The following is a 15,854-nucleotide window of genomic DNA, read 5'->3' on the forward strand; positions in this document are numbered from 1 at the left end:
TTGAAAAAAAAAATTAAAAAAAAAAAAAAACTTTTTATTGAAATACAACATACATATAGAAACTGCACAATTAAGGGCACCACTCGATAGATTTCTAGACTAAACACACCCAAGTCACCAGCAGCCAGAGCAAAGCAAATTACCAACATCTTCAGAAGCCTGCCTGGTCCTCCCTTATCCAAAGCTCTCTATCCAAGGGTAATCATATTCTGACTTCTAATAGTATAGAGTAGTTTTGCCTGCTTTTAAACTTACATAAGTGGAATCACACAGTAAGTACTTTAGTCTAACATTTGCGAACAGCTGTGGGTCGTTCATTATCATTGCCACGGAGTATTCCATCACATCAAACCGAGAACCGTGAAACCGAACAGTGCTGCCACCCCCGGAAGCTTCCTGGTGCCCCTCTGCGGTCCACCCTTCCCTCCAGCCTTTGCCCCAGGCAAACGCTTATCTGCTTTGTCATCACACATTGGTTTGCATTTTCTAGAAGTGTATGTACAAATGCAAGCAGGTAAATGGAATACAGCACACAGTGTTCTGTGTCTAGCTCCAACAGAATGATTTTGAAAGGTATACATCTTGCTGTATGTGTTAGTACTTGTTCCTTTTACTACCGAATAGTCCACTTTATGGATAGTCTGGATTTTGTTTACCCATTCACCTGCTGATGGACATATGGGTCCTTGCCAGTTTGGGGGCATCATGAATAAAGCTGCTACGAATATTCATATAGTCACATACGTTCACACTTTGTGTGAGCAAACGTTTTCGTTTTTCTTGGGTAAATACCAGGAGTACAATGACTAGATGGCATGTTTATAAGAAACCACCAGACGGTTTTACAAAGTGGATGCACCAACATACAACCCTCCAGCTGCTCCACATCCCAGTCAAATTTTAGGGGGTGTTGTCAGTCTTTTTAACTATTTTAACGGGTGTGGAGGCTGATCTATCTCCTCACGATTTTAATTTGCATTTCCCCAATGACCAATGAAGTTGAATATCCTATCACGTGCTTACTTGCCATTAGCATAATAATTTCTTTTGTAAAGATTCTTTTCAAACACTGTACCCATTTTTAAAATGTTTAATGTTTGTTTTTGAGAGAGACAGACAGAACATGAGTGGGGAAGGTGGGGGGGAGGGGGGTGACAGGGACACAGAATCCAAAGCAGGCTCCAGGATTTGAGCTGTCAGCACAGAGTCCAACGTGGGCCTTGAACCCACAAACCATGAAACTGTGACCTGAGCCGAAGTCGGACACTCACCCGACTGAGCCACCAGGTGCCCCTTTTACCCATTTTCTTAAATGGGCTGTCTTCTTAGTATTAAATTTTAAGAGTTCTTTCTTTATTATGGAAACAGGCCCTTTATCAGATATAATGTATTGCAAATATTTTCTCCGATTCTGTGGCTTGCCTTTTTGTTCTCTTCATGCCGTCTTTCAAAGAGCAAAAGTTTGGGGCGCCTGGGTGGCTCAGTCGGTTGAGTGCCCAACTTCGGCTCAGGTCATGATCTCACCATTCGGGAGTTCGAGCCCCGTGTCAGGTTCTGTGCTGACAGCTCACAGCCTGGAGCCTGCTTTGGATTCTGGGTCTCCCTCTCTCTCTGCCCCTCCCCTGCTGTGCTCTGTCTCTCTTTCTCTCTCAAAAATAAATAAACATAAAACATTTTAAAAAAACAAAACAAAGAACAAAAGTTTTAGATTTTGACCAAATGCCACATATCATTTTTTTTCTTAGTGACTTTTGCTTTCATGACCTAAGAAATCTTTTCCAAACTCAAGGTCACAGAGACTTTTTCCCCTATGTTTTCTTCTGGAGGTTTTATAGTTTTACATTTTACATTTAGGTCTGTGATCCTTTCGAGTTAATTTTTATGCACAATAATGAGGTTTATTTTTTTCTCTGGATATGGATATCCAGTTATGCTAGCACATCTGTTGAAAAGATTTTCTTTTTCCCATTAAACTGCCTTGGCATCATCTTTAATTGACCATATATTTATGGGTCTATTTCGGGACACTGATCTAGATGTGTTTCCCTTCTCCAATACCACACTTTGTTTACTGTAGCTTTGTAGTAAGTCTTGATGTCAGGTAATGTTAATTTTCCAACTTTGCTTTTCTTTTTAAAAATTGCCCTGGCTACTTCGGATTGTTTACATTTTAATTTAGATTTAAAAATCAGCTTCTCAATTTCTATAAAAATCTTTGAGCATTGTTTTTCTTGCTAGAAAAAGAGAGAGAATATAAACTTCCTCACTGAGTTGCTAGGAGGGTAGAAAAGGGATAATATGTTAGTGTAACAAATACGGTGGCACGTAACAGGCATTCACTTAATGTTACTTCCGCTCTCTTTCCCTCTCTTGGCCTTTAAATAAACAGGATCCAATCTAGCAATGCCCTAACATTTTACTAGTGGGTCAATGGCTGTAGTAAAAATATTACCACACCAAAAGACTTTTATAAGTAAATATTTGTATTTTCACTTGGATTCAACACTGAAATGCACTTGCCAGAGAAAGCAATTCAGCATATTTACTAATAAACGGTTTCAGGCCACATTTTAGGAAAGCATAAAACCACAGCCAGAACAAAAATTTAAATATGTTTTCAAGTTCCATACGGTGCCTAATTACATTATTCTATAATACTAACAGAAAATTCTCCTCTAGCAAGATCACAATGTTCCATTATCCATATTGCTGTCGCAAATGGAAAAAGTATTTTTGCTCTCAAAAACTGTTTAGAAATACATATAGCAAACAAAATATGGTGACCGATTCAACAATTAACATGTACTAATTTGAAACCCAAACCTACAAACAACCAAAAACCTTTGAAGTATTTTAGTTTAGCCTAAGTGATATCACTCCATGAAATGGCAACGTATCAGTTTCCAAACACAGGCTACCAAAAGGCAATTTTTGGTGAGCCACCAATACTTTGTGGTAAGCCACATTTATCAGATGAACTGATATTTAAAGACAAACAATAATTTGCTCCTTTTTCCATGACCTTACTCAATGGCCTCTTTCGGTACAGCATTTTTTTAAACATGAGAGTGGCCTTAAAAAAACAGCCTTAATTAATTTCACTACACTTGATCGATTACTGGAGGAATACACAAAATCTGCTGGCTAATTCAAAGGCAAGTCAGCTGCTAAGTCATTTCTGTCCTACTTTCTTAACAGGGAAGAAATAAGGCCAAACCCTTTCTTTTCGTGAAGATTACTGCAGGGCAAAAGCAATTTCATCTCTGTTGACTGAGCTGCATATCACCAGAGACCCATCTCCAGACATACCAGAAATTAATAAACTGTAAAATGTTGCTTGGGCTCCCCACCTGTCAAGGGCAAAGCCATTCTCCATTTACATAGGCTTGGCATCACCCTGACTCCTCCTGCTCATGAGCATTTCAGGTTCCATAAATATGACCAATGCATGACACCGTAACATCTGTGACATCTGTCTCCATTCCACTCCTCCGGCCCCATCTTGGTTTTGATTTCCTCTAACTGGACCATCTCATCTTTGGCATGAACTTGCAGTAATATACTAACCGATCTCCTTGCCTTCATCTTGGTCCTTTCTACTTCGTTCATCTTTCTGAAATCAGAAATCCAACCATGTCCGTCCTCAGCCCCACATTCCGTGGTTTTTCTCAATGCTACGCAAAGAGTTGCCACACAACCCAACAATTCCACTCCTAGATACATACACACCCAAGAGAAATGAAAACATACATTCAGGTAAGAACTTGTACACTTGATCACAGCAGCATTATCCATAATAGCCAAAAAGTATCAACAACGTAAATGTCCATAAACTGGCAATGGATAACCAAAATGTGGTATATCCATACCATAGTATTCTGTAACAGAATAAATGGTGTTAATACTAATAGTATTAATATAAATATTATAAATATAAATAGTATTGAATACTAATAAGCAGTATTCTATTTGTTAACTAGAAACAAATTTAGATTCAATTTAAAATTCTAAATCTAAAATTCAATGCAATCCTTAATCAAAATCCTAAGAAGTTTTCTGCAGAAGTCGAACAACCGATCTAAAATGCACATGGACTCTCAAGGGACCCTGAATAGCCCAAATAATCTTGAGAAAGAACAAACCTGCAGGGCCCACACTTCCTAATTTCAAAACTTACTACAAAGCTACAGGAATCAAAACCATGTGGTACTGGCATAAAGACAGACATACAGCTCAATGGGATAAAATAATGAGCACAGAAATATACTCTTGCATACATGGTCAAATCACTGTTCACTAGGGTGCCAAGATCATTTAGGGAACAGCAGTCTTTTCAACAAATGGTGCAGAGAAAACTGGAGATCCACATGCAAAAGAATGACACTGGAACCTTCCTTATCTGACACTATATGCAAAAATTAACTCAATACAGATCAAAGACCTAAATGTAAAAGCTAAAAAACCCTTAGAGAAAAGTCAGGGCAAAAGCTTCACAATATTGGGTTTGGCAATGATTTCTTGGATACGACGCTGAAATAACAAAAAATACATATATTAGTCTCTGCCCCCAATTCCTGGCAGAGCTCCTAAATCCCTCGGAATTTCCTGGGTGATAGGAGTGTCTGTTCTAATGAGGCAAATCTCGGAGCTCCTGGATAGCTCCAGGGTGGGAGCTGGTCACGGGAAAGACCAAGCCAAGCCTGGAATTTGCAGCCCCACCCTGCATCCTCTCAGAAGGGAAGAGGGACTGGAAAGTGAGTTAATGACTGATCAGGCAAGGCCTTCATGATGAAGCTTCTATAAAAATCCCCAAAGTACGGGTTCTGAGAACTTCTAGGTCAGTGAACATATCTACGTGCCAGGAGGGTGGCACACCCCAATTCCACAGAAGCAGAAGCTCCTGCACTTTGGACCTCGGGTCCCCAGTCTGTGTGTCTCTTCATCTGGCTGTCCATTCATGGTCTTTAATATCCTTGGTAATAAACTGGTAATCTAGTAAGTAAACTGTTTCCTTGAGTTCTGCCAGCCATTCTAGCAAATTACCAATCCCTGGGAGGGGGTCATGGGAACTGTGATTCATAGCCAGCCAGCCAGAGGCACAGGCAACAGCATGGACTTGTGACTGGCATCTGAGGCGGGGGAGTCTTACGTGACTGAGCCCTAACCCATGGGGTCCAGTGAGCGTCAGAATTGAAGTGAATTATAAGACACTCAGCTGGGGTCAGGGAGCCACTTGCTGTGGAAAACCCACACGTCAGGTGCCAGATGTACTGCGAGTGTGGGAATAAGGAAAAAACGGAGTTTTTCCCATTCGGACACCAAAGACACAGGCAACAAGGGGAAAAGCAGACAAACTGGACTTCACAAAAATGTTTAAACTCTGTGATTCAAAAGACAACATTAACAGAGTTAAAAGACATCCACAGAATGGGAGAAAATATATACCAATCATCCATCTGATAAGGAGTTACTATCCAGAATATATAGAGAGCTCCTAAAACACAACAATAAACCAATTCAAAAATGGACAAAGGACCTGAATAGACATTTTCAAGGACATACAAATGACCAGTAATCACATGAAAAGATGCTCAACATCACTAATCATCAGGGAAATGAAAATCAAAACTACAATGAGATACTAGCTTACACCCATTAGGATGGTTACTATTAAAAAATGAAAAGGGCGGGGGAGCCTGAGTGGCTCAGTCGGTTGGGCATCCGACTTCGGCTCAGGTCATGATCCCACAGCTCCTGAGGTCGAGCCCCGCGTTGGGCTCTGTGCTGACAGCTCAGAGCCTAGAGCCTGCTTCAGAGTCTGTGTCTCCTTCTCTCTCTGCCCTTCCCCCAGGTGCTCGTTTTCTCTCTTTCAAAAATAAATATTAAAAAAAAAAAAAAAAAAGAAGAAGAAGAAGAAATGGGGGGTGCCTGGGGGCTCAGTCTGTTGAGCATCCAACTCTTGATTTCAGCTCAGGTCATGATCTCATTCATGAGGAGGGTGTGCGTGCGCTCTCTCCCTCAAAATAAATAAATAAACTTTAAAATAAAAAGAAAGGAAGGAAGGAAATAAGTGTCAGTGAGGATGTGAAGTAATTGGGACTCTTGTGCAGTACAGGTGGGAATGTAAAATGGTACAGCTGCTGTGGAAAACAGGAGGGCAGATCCTCAAAATGGTAAAAAACAGAATTACAATATGATCCAACAATTCCACTTCCGGGTATATACCCAAGAGAACTGAAAGCAAGGTCAGCTGTATACCCATGTTCATAGCAGCGTTATTCACAACAGTGCCCATCGACAGGTGAATAAGCAAAATGTCACACACACACACACACACACACACACACACACACACACAGTGGAATCTTATTCAGACCCAAAAAGGAAGGAAATTCTGATATATCCTACAACATGGATGAACCTTGAGGGCATCACACAAAGTGAAAGAGACCAGTCTCAAAAAGACAAGGGCTGTATGATTCGATGTAGATGAAGTACTTAGAGTAGACAAAATCAGAGACAGAAAGAATGGAGGTTGCCAGGGGCTGGAGGGAGTTGTTGTTAAATGGGTAAAAGGAGTTACAGTTTTACAAAATGAAGAGTTATGGAGATGGATGGTGGCAATAACCGCACAACATTATGAACGTATTGAATATCATTTAACTATACATTTTAAATGGCTCAGATGGTATATTTCATCACAACAACAAAAAAAAAAAATGGGGAAAAAAGGGGAGAGTACCCATAAGGGCATAATAATTAAATGAGATAGGGGCACCTGAATGGCTCAGTCAGTTAAGTGTCCGACTTTGGTTCAGGTCATGATCTCACGATTCAGGAGTTCGAGCCCCGCATCGGGCTCTATGCTGACAGCTAGGAGCCCAGAGCCTGCTTCGGATTCTGTCTCCCCCTCTCTCTGCCCCTCCCCGGCTCATGCTCTGTCTCTGTCTCTGTCTCTGTCTCTGTCTCTCCATCTCCCTAAAATAAACATTAAAAAACAAAACAAAACTTTTTTTTAAAGAATTGAGATAATGTATGTAAAATGTAATGTAAGATGCCAGAATCTGGCACAGTGTCCAATAAATGGTAGCCATTATCATCATTCCCTGAAGAAGTCAAAGCCTCTCTGTCCTCTGGGACACCGCCTGGACAGTTTCCAAGGCCTAGAATACAATTGTCCACCCGGTCCACCTACTAAATGCCAACATATTCTCCAAGATGGAACTCCTTCTTCCAGAAGGTGAGCCAGGGTAAGGCCAGTGCCTACTACCTGTGCACTTCACCCCCCAGGCTTTCCACAAGGCCTGGTATGAAATTGTTTGGGGACATATACATGAATGATCGCTAGTATATATATAAGCTGCAATACTGATCATTAGGCTTCAGTACTACCCACAACAGCAAAATAAAAGCAAACGTGTTAGCTATTTTAACTTATCACTGCTATCCTTCATTTACATGCTTGGAGCTAATATTTTTCAAATACAGGTAATATCTTAATCAGCTCTATAGAGAGTATTTCATTTTATCCTTACTCATAACAACCCTCTGAGGAAGGTACTACCATTCTATAGATGAAGAAACTGAGGCACAGATAGGTACTTACTTGTATATTCCTTCCTTCCTTCCTTCCTTCCTTCCTTCCTTCCTTCCTTTCTTAAAGTAAATTCTACACCCAACGTGGGGCTCAAACTCAGGCCCCCGAGATCAAGAGTCACACACTTTACTGACTGAGCCAGGTGCACACCCCTTAGTATATTGTTTTCTTTTTTTTTGTTTTTTGTTTTTTGTTTTTTGGTATATTTATTTCTAATGAAAAAAAATCAAGGAAAGGAAAAGTACAAGAACGTGAATGCCCCCATAGTCCACTGAATGGAATACATTCTAAGGGTGCTTGCAAATGTCCATGGCTTGCACTTTTCCTTGCTACTAAGAAAACTAAGATCTCTTTGAGATCTCCCCACCAATTCACAGGTTAGAAGACTAGATATTCCATACTCTGGCCTCACAGTGGGAACGAAACGTGGGGAAAAGGGATACAGTCAATTTTAGAACTTTTCAAGTCACACTAGGGATGCCAGGACCCCCATATGAACCCGGGAAGTACCAGAATCAGATGTTCCTCAAAGCTTCCTCAGGCAAATCTGCAACCCTGGCCACTCACACAGACATCAGCTTGGTGTGAGGTCATAGCCTGGCATGCACAGACCTAGCACTTGAGTGAATTATAACAAGGCTCTGGGGGCAGTGGCAGTGCTTCCATGACCCACACTTGCAGGGCTTAGAAATTCTCAAGTCACAGGGAAGTACCTCCCTAAGTCTCATAGCTGGGATTTTCTCATCTGGAATCTTATTTTCCCAGGGAAACAGAAAACATACAACTGCCCATCCAGTCCAGAGTGACGAGCACAAGCTGAGGGCACCAGCTTGTCCCAGAGCTTTTAAGCCCTCTATTTTGGCAGGACACAATGCTTTCTATTCTTGTTAACAAGAATGTGTGATTTATTCATGTGGGTACACACAAGACAAATTACTCAGTACGTACAAGGAAAACAAACAACACAGCCCGTGGACGGAGTGGAGAAAGAAAACCAGAGCATTCAAGAAATCTGATAAAACTTAAAAATATATCCATAAGGGGCGCCTGGGTGGCTCAGTCTGTGAAGCGTCTGACTCTTGGTTTCAGCTCAGGTCATGATCTTGCAGTTCATAGGATCGAGCCCTGAGATGGGCTCTGCGCTGACAGCACAGAGCCTGCTTGGGATATTCTCTCTCCCTCTCTCTCTCTCAAAATAAATAAACTTAAAAAAAAAAAACACAATAAATCCATAAAATTAGCAAAAAACCATTAACGATGCATTTAGATAAAAACTAACGGAATATGGGCCACCTGGGTGGCTCAGTCAGTTGGGCATCTGACTCTTGATTTTGGCTCAGGTCATCATCTCACAGTTTCATGGGTTCAAGCCCCACACTGGGCTCTGTGCTGACCACCGCAGCCTGCTTAAGATTCTCCCTCTCTCTCTGCCCTTGCCCCAGCTTGAGCTCTGTCTCTCTCAAAATAAAGAAATAAACTTAAAAAAAAAAAAAAAAAAAAAAAACCTAATGGAACATGCCATTCATAAAATGTAATATTCTTCACTCCTTTTTAATTTCCTGCAATAAGGCTTTGGCACTATGACTTAAACCAACATCACCCTCTACTTGTTCAAATACAAAAGTGCTCTCTGCCTCATGTTTCTTTGCTGACTACTCCCAGGCATCTCTAATACTAGTTTATTATTAAGATCTACTGACAATCATTTATATCCCCAGATGAAATAAAAAGTTGGTAAAAGTCCCAAGATCACAGGGACACATGATGGAAGATGTGAACTGGCAGAAATTCACGTGAAATCTACTCTGGCTTTTTAATTTAAATGCTAATTTATTCACTTAATAAACACACTGAGGAGGAGCAAATATGGGCAGAGAATGTAGTCTGCAAAATTCTCAGCAATACATGTCATTCATTTAACAGTAATTATTGTATGCCTCCTCTAGGCCAGGGGTTAGGGGATCAACAGTGAACAAAAAAAAAGCCTCTGAGTCTCATGAGTTCACATTCAAGTAAGAAACAAATCGCAAATTTCAGATGGTGATATGTGCTATTAAGAAAAATCAGTGCTGTGAAGGAGAACAAACCGGGCACTTATTCAATGCGAACAAGTTTATTTAAAAAAAAAAAGATACATTAATTTCAAACTTTATGGAGGAACTAGGCAATGCCTATGAGTGGCAGGAATAAGAACAGAGGCCAAAGAGAAGGGTAAAAATGTGAGGGGGAGAAAGGAAAAGAAAGGAACAAGAGCTGAAAGAGAGAAACAGATGTGTCAGGAACAATGGCCTATTGTGCCTATTACAGGGAAGCATGTGTTTTGTTTTGTTTTGTTTGATTCATGGGTTCAATATATTAGGTCAAACCATATTAGAAACCACCTATCCTACCGCGCACACAAAATAGATATTTTAAAACCAAAATTAACAGGGAAAATAAAACTGCGAAGGGCAGGGGAAAGGTATTCGTAAGTAAATACAGCTCTTCCTACAGGACGAAATCATAGGAGACTTTTCTGTTGAGGCACTGCCCAAGCTTCAGAGTAAGAGATCCTTGAAGGGCAGTTTGGGGGGTTTTGTTTTGTTTTGTTTTGTTTTAAGAACTGTCTAAAGTACAAGCTTATGTGCTCTTTAACTCAGACGTATTACCTCTAAGCTAAACACGAGCAATGAAAATAGTCATTCTTTAGCAAACCAGTGAGAAGAGAACAAAAACACTTCAGGTCTAAGGCAGCCAGAGAAGAGCTCACAAAGGGAGCTGTCCATTCACCCTGGCTTCCCTTCCGTCTCGGTCAAGCCAGAGCATGACATTACCAAGATCCAGCTGAAAGCCCATTGTTGGCCCTTCTTCCCTGCCTGCATCTGCTATAAAACCTATCTTACCGCAGGCCGCCACTCTGAGTCTCCACCTCTGTTCTGCAGGACCAGGAAGCAAGCAGCCAAAGAGGTTTAGAGTTCCATAACCTCACTGCCTACGGGACTAGGAACCGACACTCACTACAGAGTGTGTGCATCTGCACCGTCTCAAAGATCTCTCAGACTAAAGCCTCCCCAAGTGCTTTGGTGCTTCATCCCTCTTACGCCCTTTCTCTAAGTCCCCCTGCTAAAGGGACTGTGCCCTGCAGATCTGAACTCAGTTTCTTCTGCAAAATTAAAGCCTCCTTCTCAACTGCATGATCATTCTCAAACAGTTCAACCATGTCAGCAGAAAAGCAACCAGAATCACGATCTTTGCTCTCACTGCTCTCTCTCCTGCCACCCCCGTGATCAGTTATGAGTCTTGTTACTTTTTACTTCCAAGTTCTGATCAATGAATCACCCCTTAACCACATTCTAACCTTGGAGTCTTCTTTGCAAGAAATGGAATAAGGCAAAGTTAACCATTTGGAGAGAAAGATGAAGAAAAAAGCATTTACTGGGTTCCTGCTATGAATTTGGCACTGTTCTAGCCTAGAGGAGGTGGGAATTACTGTCTCCATTTTATAAATGGGGAACAAAGTGTGAAGTTTCTCAAATATACTCATTCCTTTCTGGTCTGACAGTGCAGGCGCACTCACAGCACCGTTGGCTTCAACTCCTGATCTGTTCTTTATAAAACACCGCCAGAACAATCATACCAAAATTCCATTGATATCACATCAATTCCCTGTTGAGGCAAATGAAATGCCTTCTGCTTCTCCATTTGCCCACTGACTGGCCTGGAACCCAATAATTATTTGTTGCTTAAAACCATCCCATGATTCTACACCAGCCTAGAACTAATGAGCCCTAGAGGCAGAAAGTAACAAGATTTTTTTTTTTTAATTTTTTTTTTCCAACGTTTTTTATTTATTTTTGGGACAGAGAGGGACAGGGCATGAAAAGGGGGAGGGGCAGAGAGAGAGGGAGACACAGAATCGGAAACAGGCTCCAGGCTCCGAGCCATCAGCCCAGAGCCTGACGCGGGGCTCGAACTCACGGACCGCGAGATCGTGACCTCGCTGAAGTCGGACGCTTAACCGACTGCGCCACCCAGGCGCCCCAGTAACAAGATTTTTAAGACAGCCTGTGTGGAATATGCAGAATGCATGTGAAAAAGCCAAAGGCAACTCAAAAGCCTTTAAGACAAAGTGGAATTTCTCTAAGACATTTCACAATTCTGACTCCACCTAAACCACCCTTCTTCAGGGAGGAGGGATGCTGACTTCAGAATAGCTACGTTCTAACCCCTGCTCCTCCACACCTAGCTTCTTAACCTCTCCACGCTTCAGTGTCCTGCTCTATAAAAGTTCAACTGGGCCTCTGTTCAAATTCTCCCACCCTCCCGGCCTATCCAAGTCCAAGTCATTCTCCAAAGGTCAGGTCAAAGCCCATTTTCCTTGCAAACTCTCGCTGGATGGCCTCAGCCCATCACTGCACTTACTTGCTTTATAACAGCTCTACAGCAGAAGGAGCCTGAGCCACTCATTTTAACTTTTATCTATAATCGTGTATCACTGTGCCCCCATTTAACTGTTTCACCCCTGTATCCCCCACCCCCCACCAGTGTCCCACCTCATGAATGACAGGGACGCTACTCACTGCCTCAGGTGATCCTGAGCAGCACAACAATATCAATACCAACAGTGATTGCTACTACCGTCTGCTGACTGAGGAAGTGCCCGGCACTGGGCTGAGTATCTGATTACTTCACTATCCTTCAATCTTCCTAATCCTTTTAGGTAAAACTGTTTTGGGTTTTTTTTTAATCTCCATTTCTTTTTTTTTTTTTTTTAATTTTTTTTTTTTTTAACATTTATTTATTTTTGCGACAGAGAGAGACAGAGCAGGGTCAGAGAGAGGGAGACACAGAATCTGAAACAGGGTCCAGGCTCTGAGCCATCAGCACAGAGCCCGACGCGGGGCTCGAACCCATGGACCGTGAGATCATGACCTGAGCCGAAGTCGGCCGCTTAACCAACTGAGCCACCCAGGCGCCCCTTTAATCTCCATTTCACAGTGAAGGAAGCGAGCCTACCCAAAGCTACAAAAGTAGAGAGGATGGGGGTGAAGGGCGAGAGTTGGTAATTTCCAACTCAGCTGTCTGCCTCCCCCTCTTAACTACTGCCATCATACTTTGTAGTACTTATTGTGGCTTGGTTTTTATTTATTTATTTAGAGGAAGAGCATCTAAGCTGGGGGGGGCGGGCAGAGAGAGAGGGAGAGAGAGAATTCCAAGCAGGCTCCGTGCTGTGTGCACAGAGCCCGACTCAGGGCTCAATCCCATGAACTGGGAGATCATCACCTGAGCTGAGATCAAGAATTGGACACGTAACCCACTAAGCCACCCACACACCTCCCTTAATGTGGCCATAGGATATCCACGGTTACATCTTCGCCCCTAAATGTGAGCTGTTTACAATCACAAAAACTGTATTTCTTGGCTCACTTACAGAATAACTCATTCTTCAGTGGCTCATACTCAAGCCTTTACTTAGACTAACTCGCAGCCTTAATAACTCTGTGAGATAGTAATAATTACTATTGTCCATTTACAAATGAGGAAACAAGAGGGCGAGAGGGTTAAACAACTTGCCCGAAATCACACAGCTGGTAAGTAAATTCAAGGGCGAAGTGACAGCTTTGATCAAGTAAGTAGTACTCCACTTATTAACTTATTCTCAACAATTTTTATTAAGCACTGGAAAACCTAGAAAGGGGCAGGAGATACAGCAATGAATAAACCAGAAAGCATCTCTGTTCTCATGGTGCTTACAATCTTAAATCTCTTTCAGCATTTTCATTCAATGGGCACAATCTTAAATCCTCTTAAATTTTCCATACAAAAATATCAAATCTGGATAGTAAGAATTAGTAACAAAGAGCGAGCATGGGGCTTGAAGCCAGAAAACCTGAGTTAAGTTTCCAACTTTGCTACTTATTAGAAACTTTGTCATTTATTAGACCCTGGACCAATTCGTTCACCTGCCTCCCCGTTGCACTACCGGTGTGAGATAATGTATTAAGTTGCGCACCGAGCGCAGTGTCTGGCACTTAGTACACGCTCAATAATAAATTAGCTTCCGTCTTTCCCCTCCCCTCCATGCAGTGACTTCACAATCTGTGTCGTCACTGAGCACATGTTAACAGGCTCCGCGTAGTTACATCGAGAACCAAGAAGTGTCCAATCTCTTATTTCCCTGGGCTATTCTCTTTCCAGATCACTATGTCTCCAATTTCAGGGCGCAGACTACTCTGATGCCAATAAATCAGATAATCAAATAAATACAACTCGGGAATGACAGCAACTCCCGTGAGGGCCTGTCTATAAAACGCTCCCCATGACCTTCTTTAGAAGGCACTTGTCTCGGCAGGACAGCACTGTGACCCTGACCCGGCTCCACTCCCCGTGCGGGAGATGCGGCCCCCGAGGAGAATTTCCAGCCTCCGGCACGAGGTTGTGCCCTGCAGACCGCTTTTTACTCGATGAGCTCTGCACCTCTCCTGCCACCTGCCAGCCCGACCGTCCCCTATTCCCTCGGGGCTGCGACTCCTCCCCTCCCACCTCGCGCGGACGCCCAGGGTCCTCCGGCCCGGGCCCCCGCCGTCCGATTGACCCCCCGCCCGGCTCGGGCAGCTGTCCCTGGCCGGAGGGGCTGGACCAGGCCGGTCGGCCTGACCTCCCCAGGGGCTTCCCTCCCGCCCTCCTGGTCAGCGGGGCCTGGAGCCGGCCGCTCCGCTCCGGGAGGGGCCTGCAGGGGCGAGAGGCTTCTCACCTATCTTCACGACCGCATCCGCCATGCACCGGTCCCACTTCCTGCCGAGCTCGGAGTCCGACATGTTCCCCACCCGCAGCTCCCACTTTCCTTAAGGTCGGGCCCCGCGCTTCGATTCCAGGCAAGTCTCGCGAGAGCCGGCCTCGGCCTCAAGGCCCGGAAGGCCGGCTCCGGCCTGCCACATATCGCGAGATAACCTGACTGCTTCCGCCCCTTCCGGGTTTTTTTTTTTTTCCAGTTGGTCGTCAAGGTGACGGGGTTGCCTGGAGGCCCGAGGTGACCCTGACCTTGGAGCCGCGCCTACCTGAGGGCTGGGAGGCTGACAGGCTTCCCAGGCTGCATCCCGAGCCCTGTCGGGAAGGCCCTTCCTCCGCACCAGCTCCCGACGTCGGCCCTGGAATTTCCCAGGGCAAGTGAGGGCACGGCGCTTGGTTTCTTCATTCACTTTTTCTACTCCCTCATTCACTGTTTATTGCAGTGGGACTCCCGCCTGCACCACTAACACGGAGACTGTTCTGGCATAGGTCACCTAGGCCAGATCGAACGGATGCTTTGGAACCTTTCTCTATACAGCACTGGGCACAACTGCGCCCTCCTTCCTGGTCCTCCTTGTCTGTGTCTTCTCCTTATTCATTCGGACTCCCAGGTTCTGCTCCGGACTCTCCTCTTTAGGTGTCCTTCCAGCTTTTTCTCTGCCAGCTGCTTAAAGAGTGTTGGTTCCAAGAAGCACATCCGTTCACCTTGCTGTCTACATACTCTCCCTGAGAATTGCAACCACTGTCAAATTCTGTTTCCGGATCAAACGTCCACCACAAGCCTCCTTTTCATAATTCACCCTCCTTGCTGGTGTCATTGATTTTAGACTTTCTTTCCCCTTTGCACCCCCCATCCTAGCACAAATACAAATTTGACCATATTAGTCCTCTGATTCGAAGCTGTCAATGACTTCTATTCACCTGCTGAATATATCCAAGACTCAAGAAGTTCATTCTAGGAAGCCTACATTAAAACCTTAGAGTCACCCTTCATCTACTAATAGAGCTTAGAACCCCCTCTGTTTTCTTATTATCAAAGCAGCTTGCCTACCCTATAGAATTCTCTACATGCTATTGAAACATCCTCTCTCTCTCTCTCTCTCTCTCTCTCTCTTTTGAGTTTGAGAAGGAGTGCAAGCTGGGGAGGGGCAGAGGGAGAGAGAGAGAGAGAGAGAGAGAATGAATCCCAAACAGACTGCAGCTGTCAGCATGGAGCCCCACTCGGGGCTCAACCCCACGAACTGTGAGATCATGACCTGAGCCAAAATCAAGAGCTTCACTGACTGAGCCACCCAGGTGCCCCAAAACATCTCTTTATAGATGTTTGTGTCTGCCAGTAAAACTAGAAGCTCATTAAGGGCCTGAGCTGCCCCTCTCCATCTGCACACTCCCTGTTCAGAGCACAATGCCATGGGCAGTAGGATCTTCTATGAAGTGCTTGGTAAACTGAATTGAATTCATTCACCCATTAATTTATTCATTTATTCTT

General features: G+C 43.6%; 1 protein-coding gene across 1 annotated transcript in view; it reads right to left on the reverse strand.

Annotated features, from left to right (window-relative positions):
- Positions 1 to 14,480, reverse strand: part of MICOS10 (mitochondrial contact site and cristae organizing system subunit 10) — a 34,678-nt gene extending 20,198 nt beyond the window's left edge. The window contains exon 1 of the mRNA XM_049617947.1: positions 14,331 to 14,480. Coding sequence (XP_049473904.1) covers positions 14,331 to 14,394 — 64 coding nt within the window. The 5' untranslated portion in view covers positions 14,395 to 14,480. The remainder of the gene's footprint in view (positions 1 to 14,330) is intronic.
- Positions 14,481 to 15,854: the final 1,374 nt, after the last annotated feature.

Source organism: Panthera uncia (assembly GCF_023721935.1).
Source record: "Panthera uncia isolate 11264 chromosome C1 unlocalized genomic scaffold, Puncia_PCG_1.0 HiC_scaffold_4, whole genome shotgun sequence".
In the NCBI taxonomy this organism is placed as follows: Eukaryota; Metazoa; Chordata; class Mammalia; order Carnivora; family Felidae; genus Panthera; species Panthera uncia.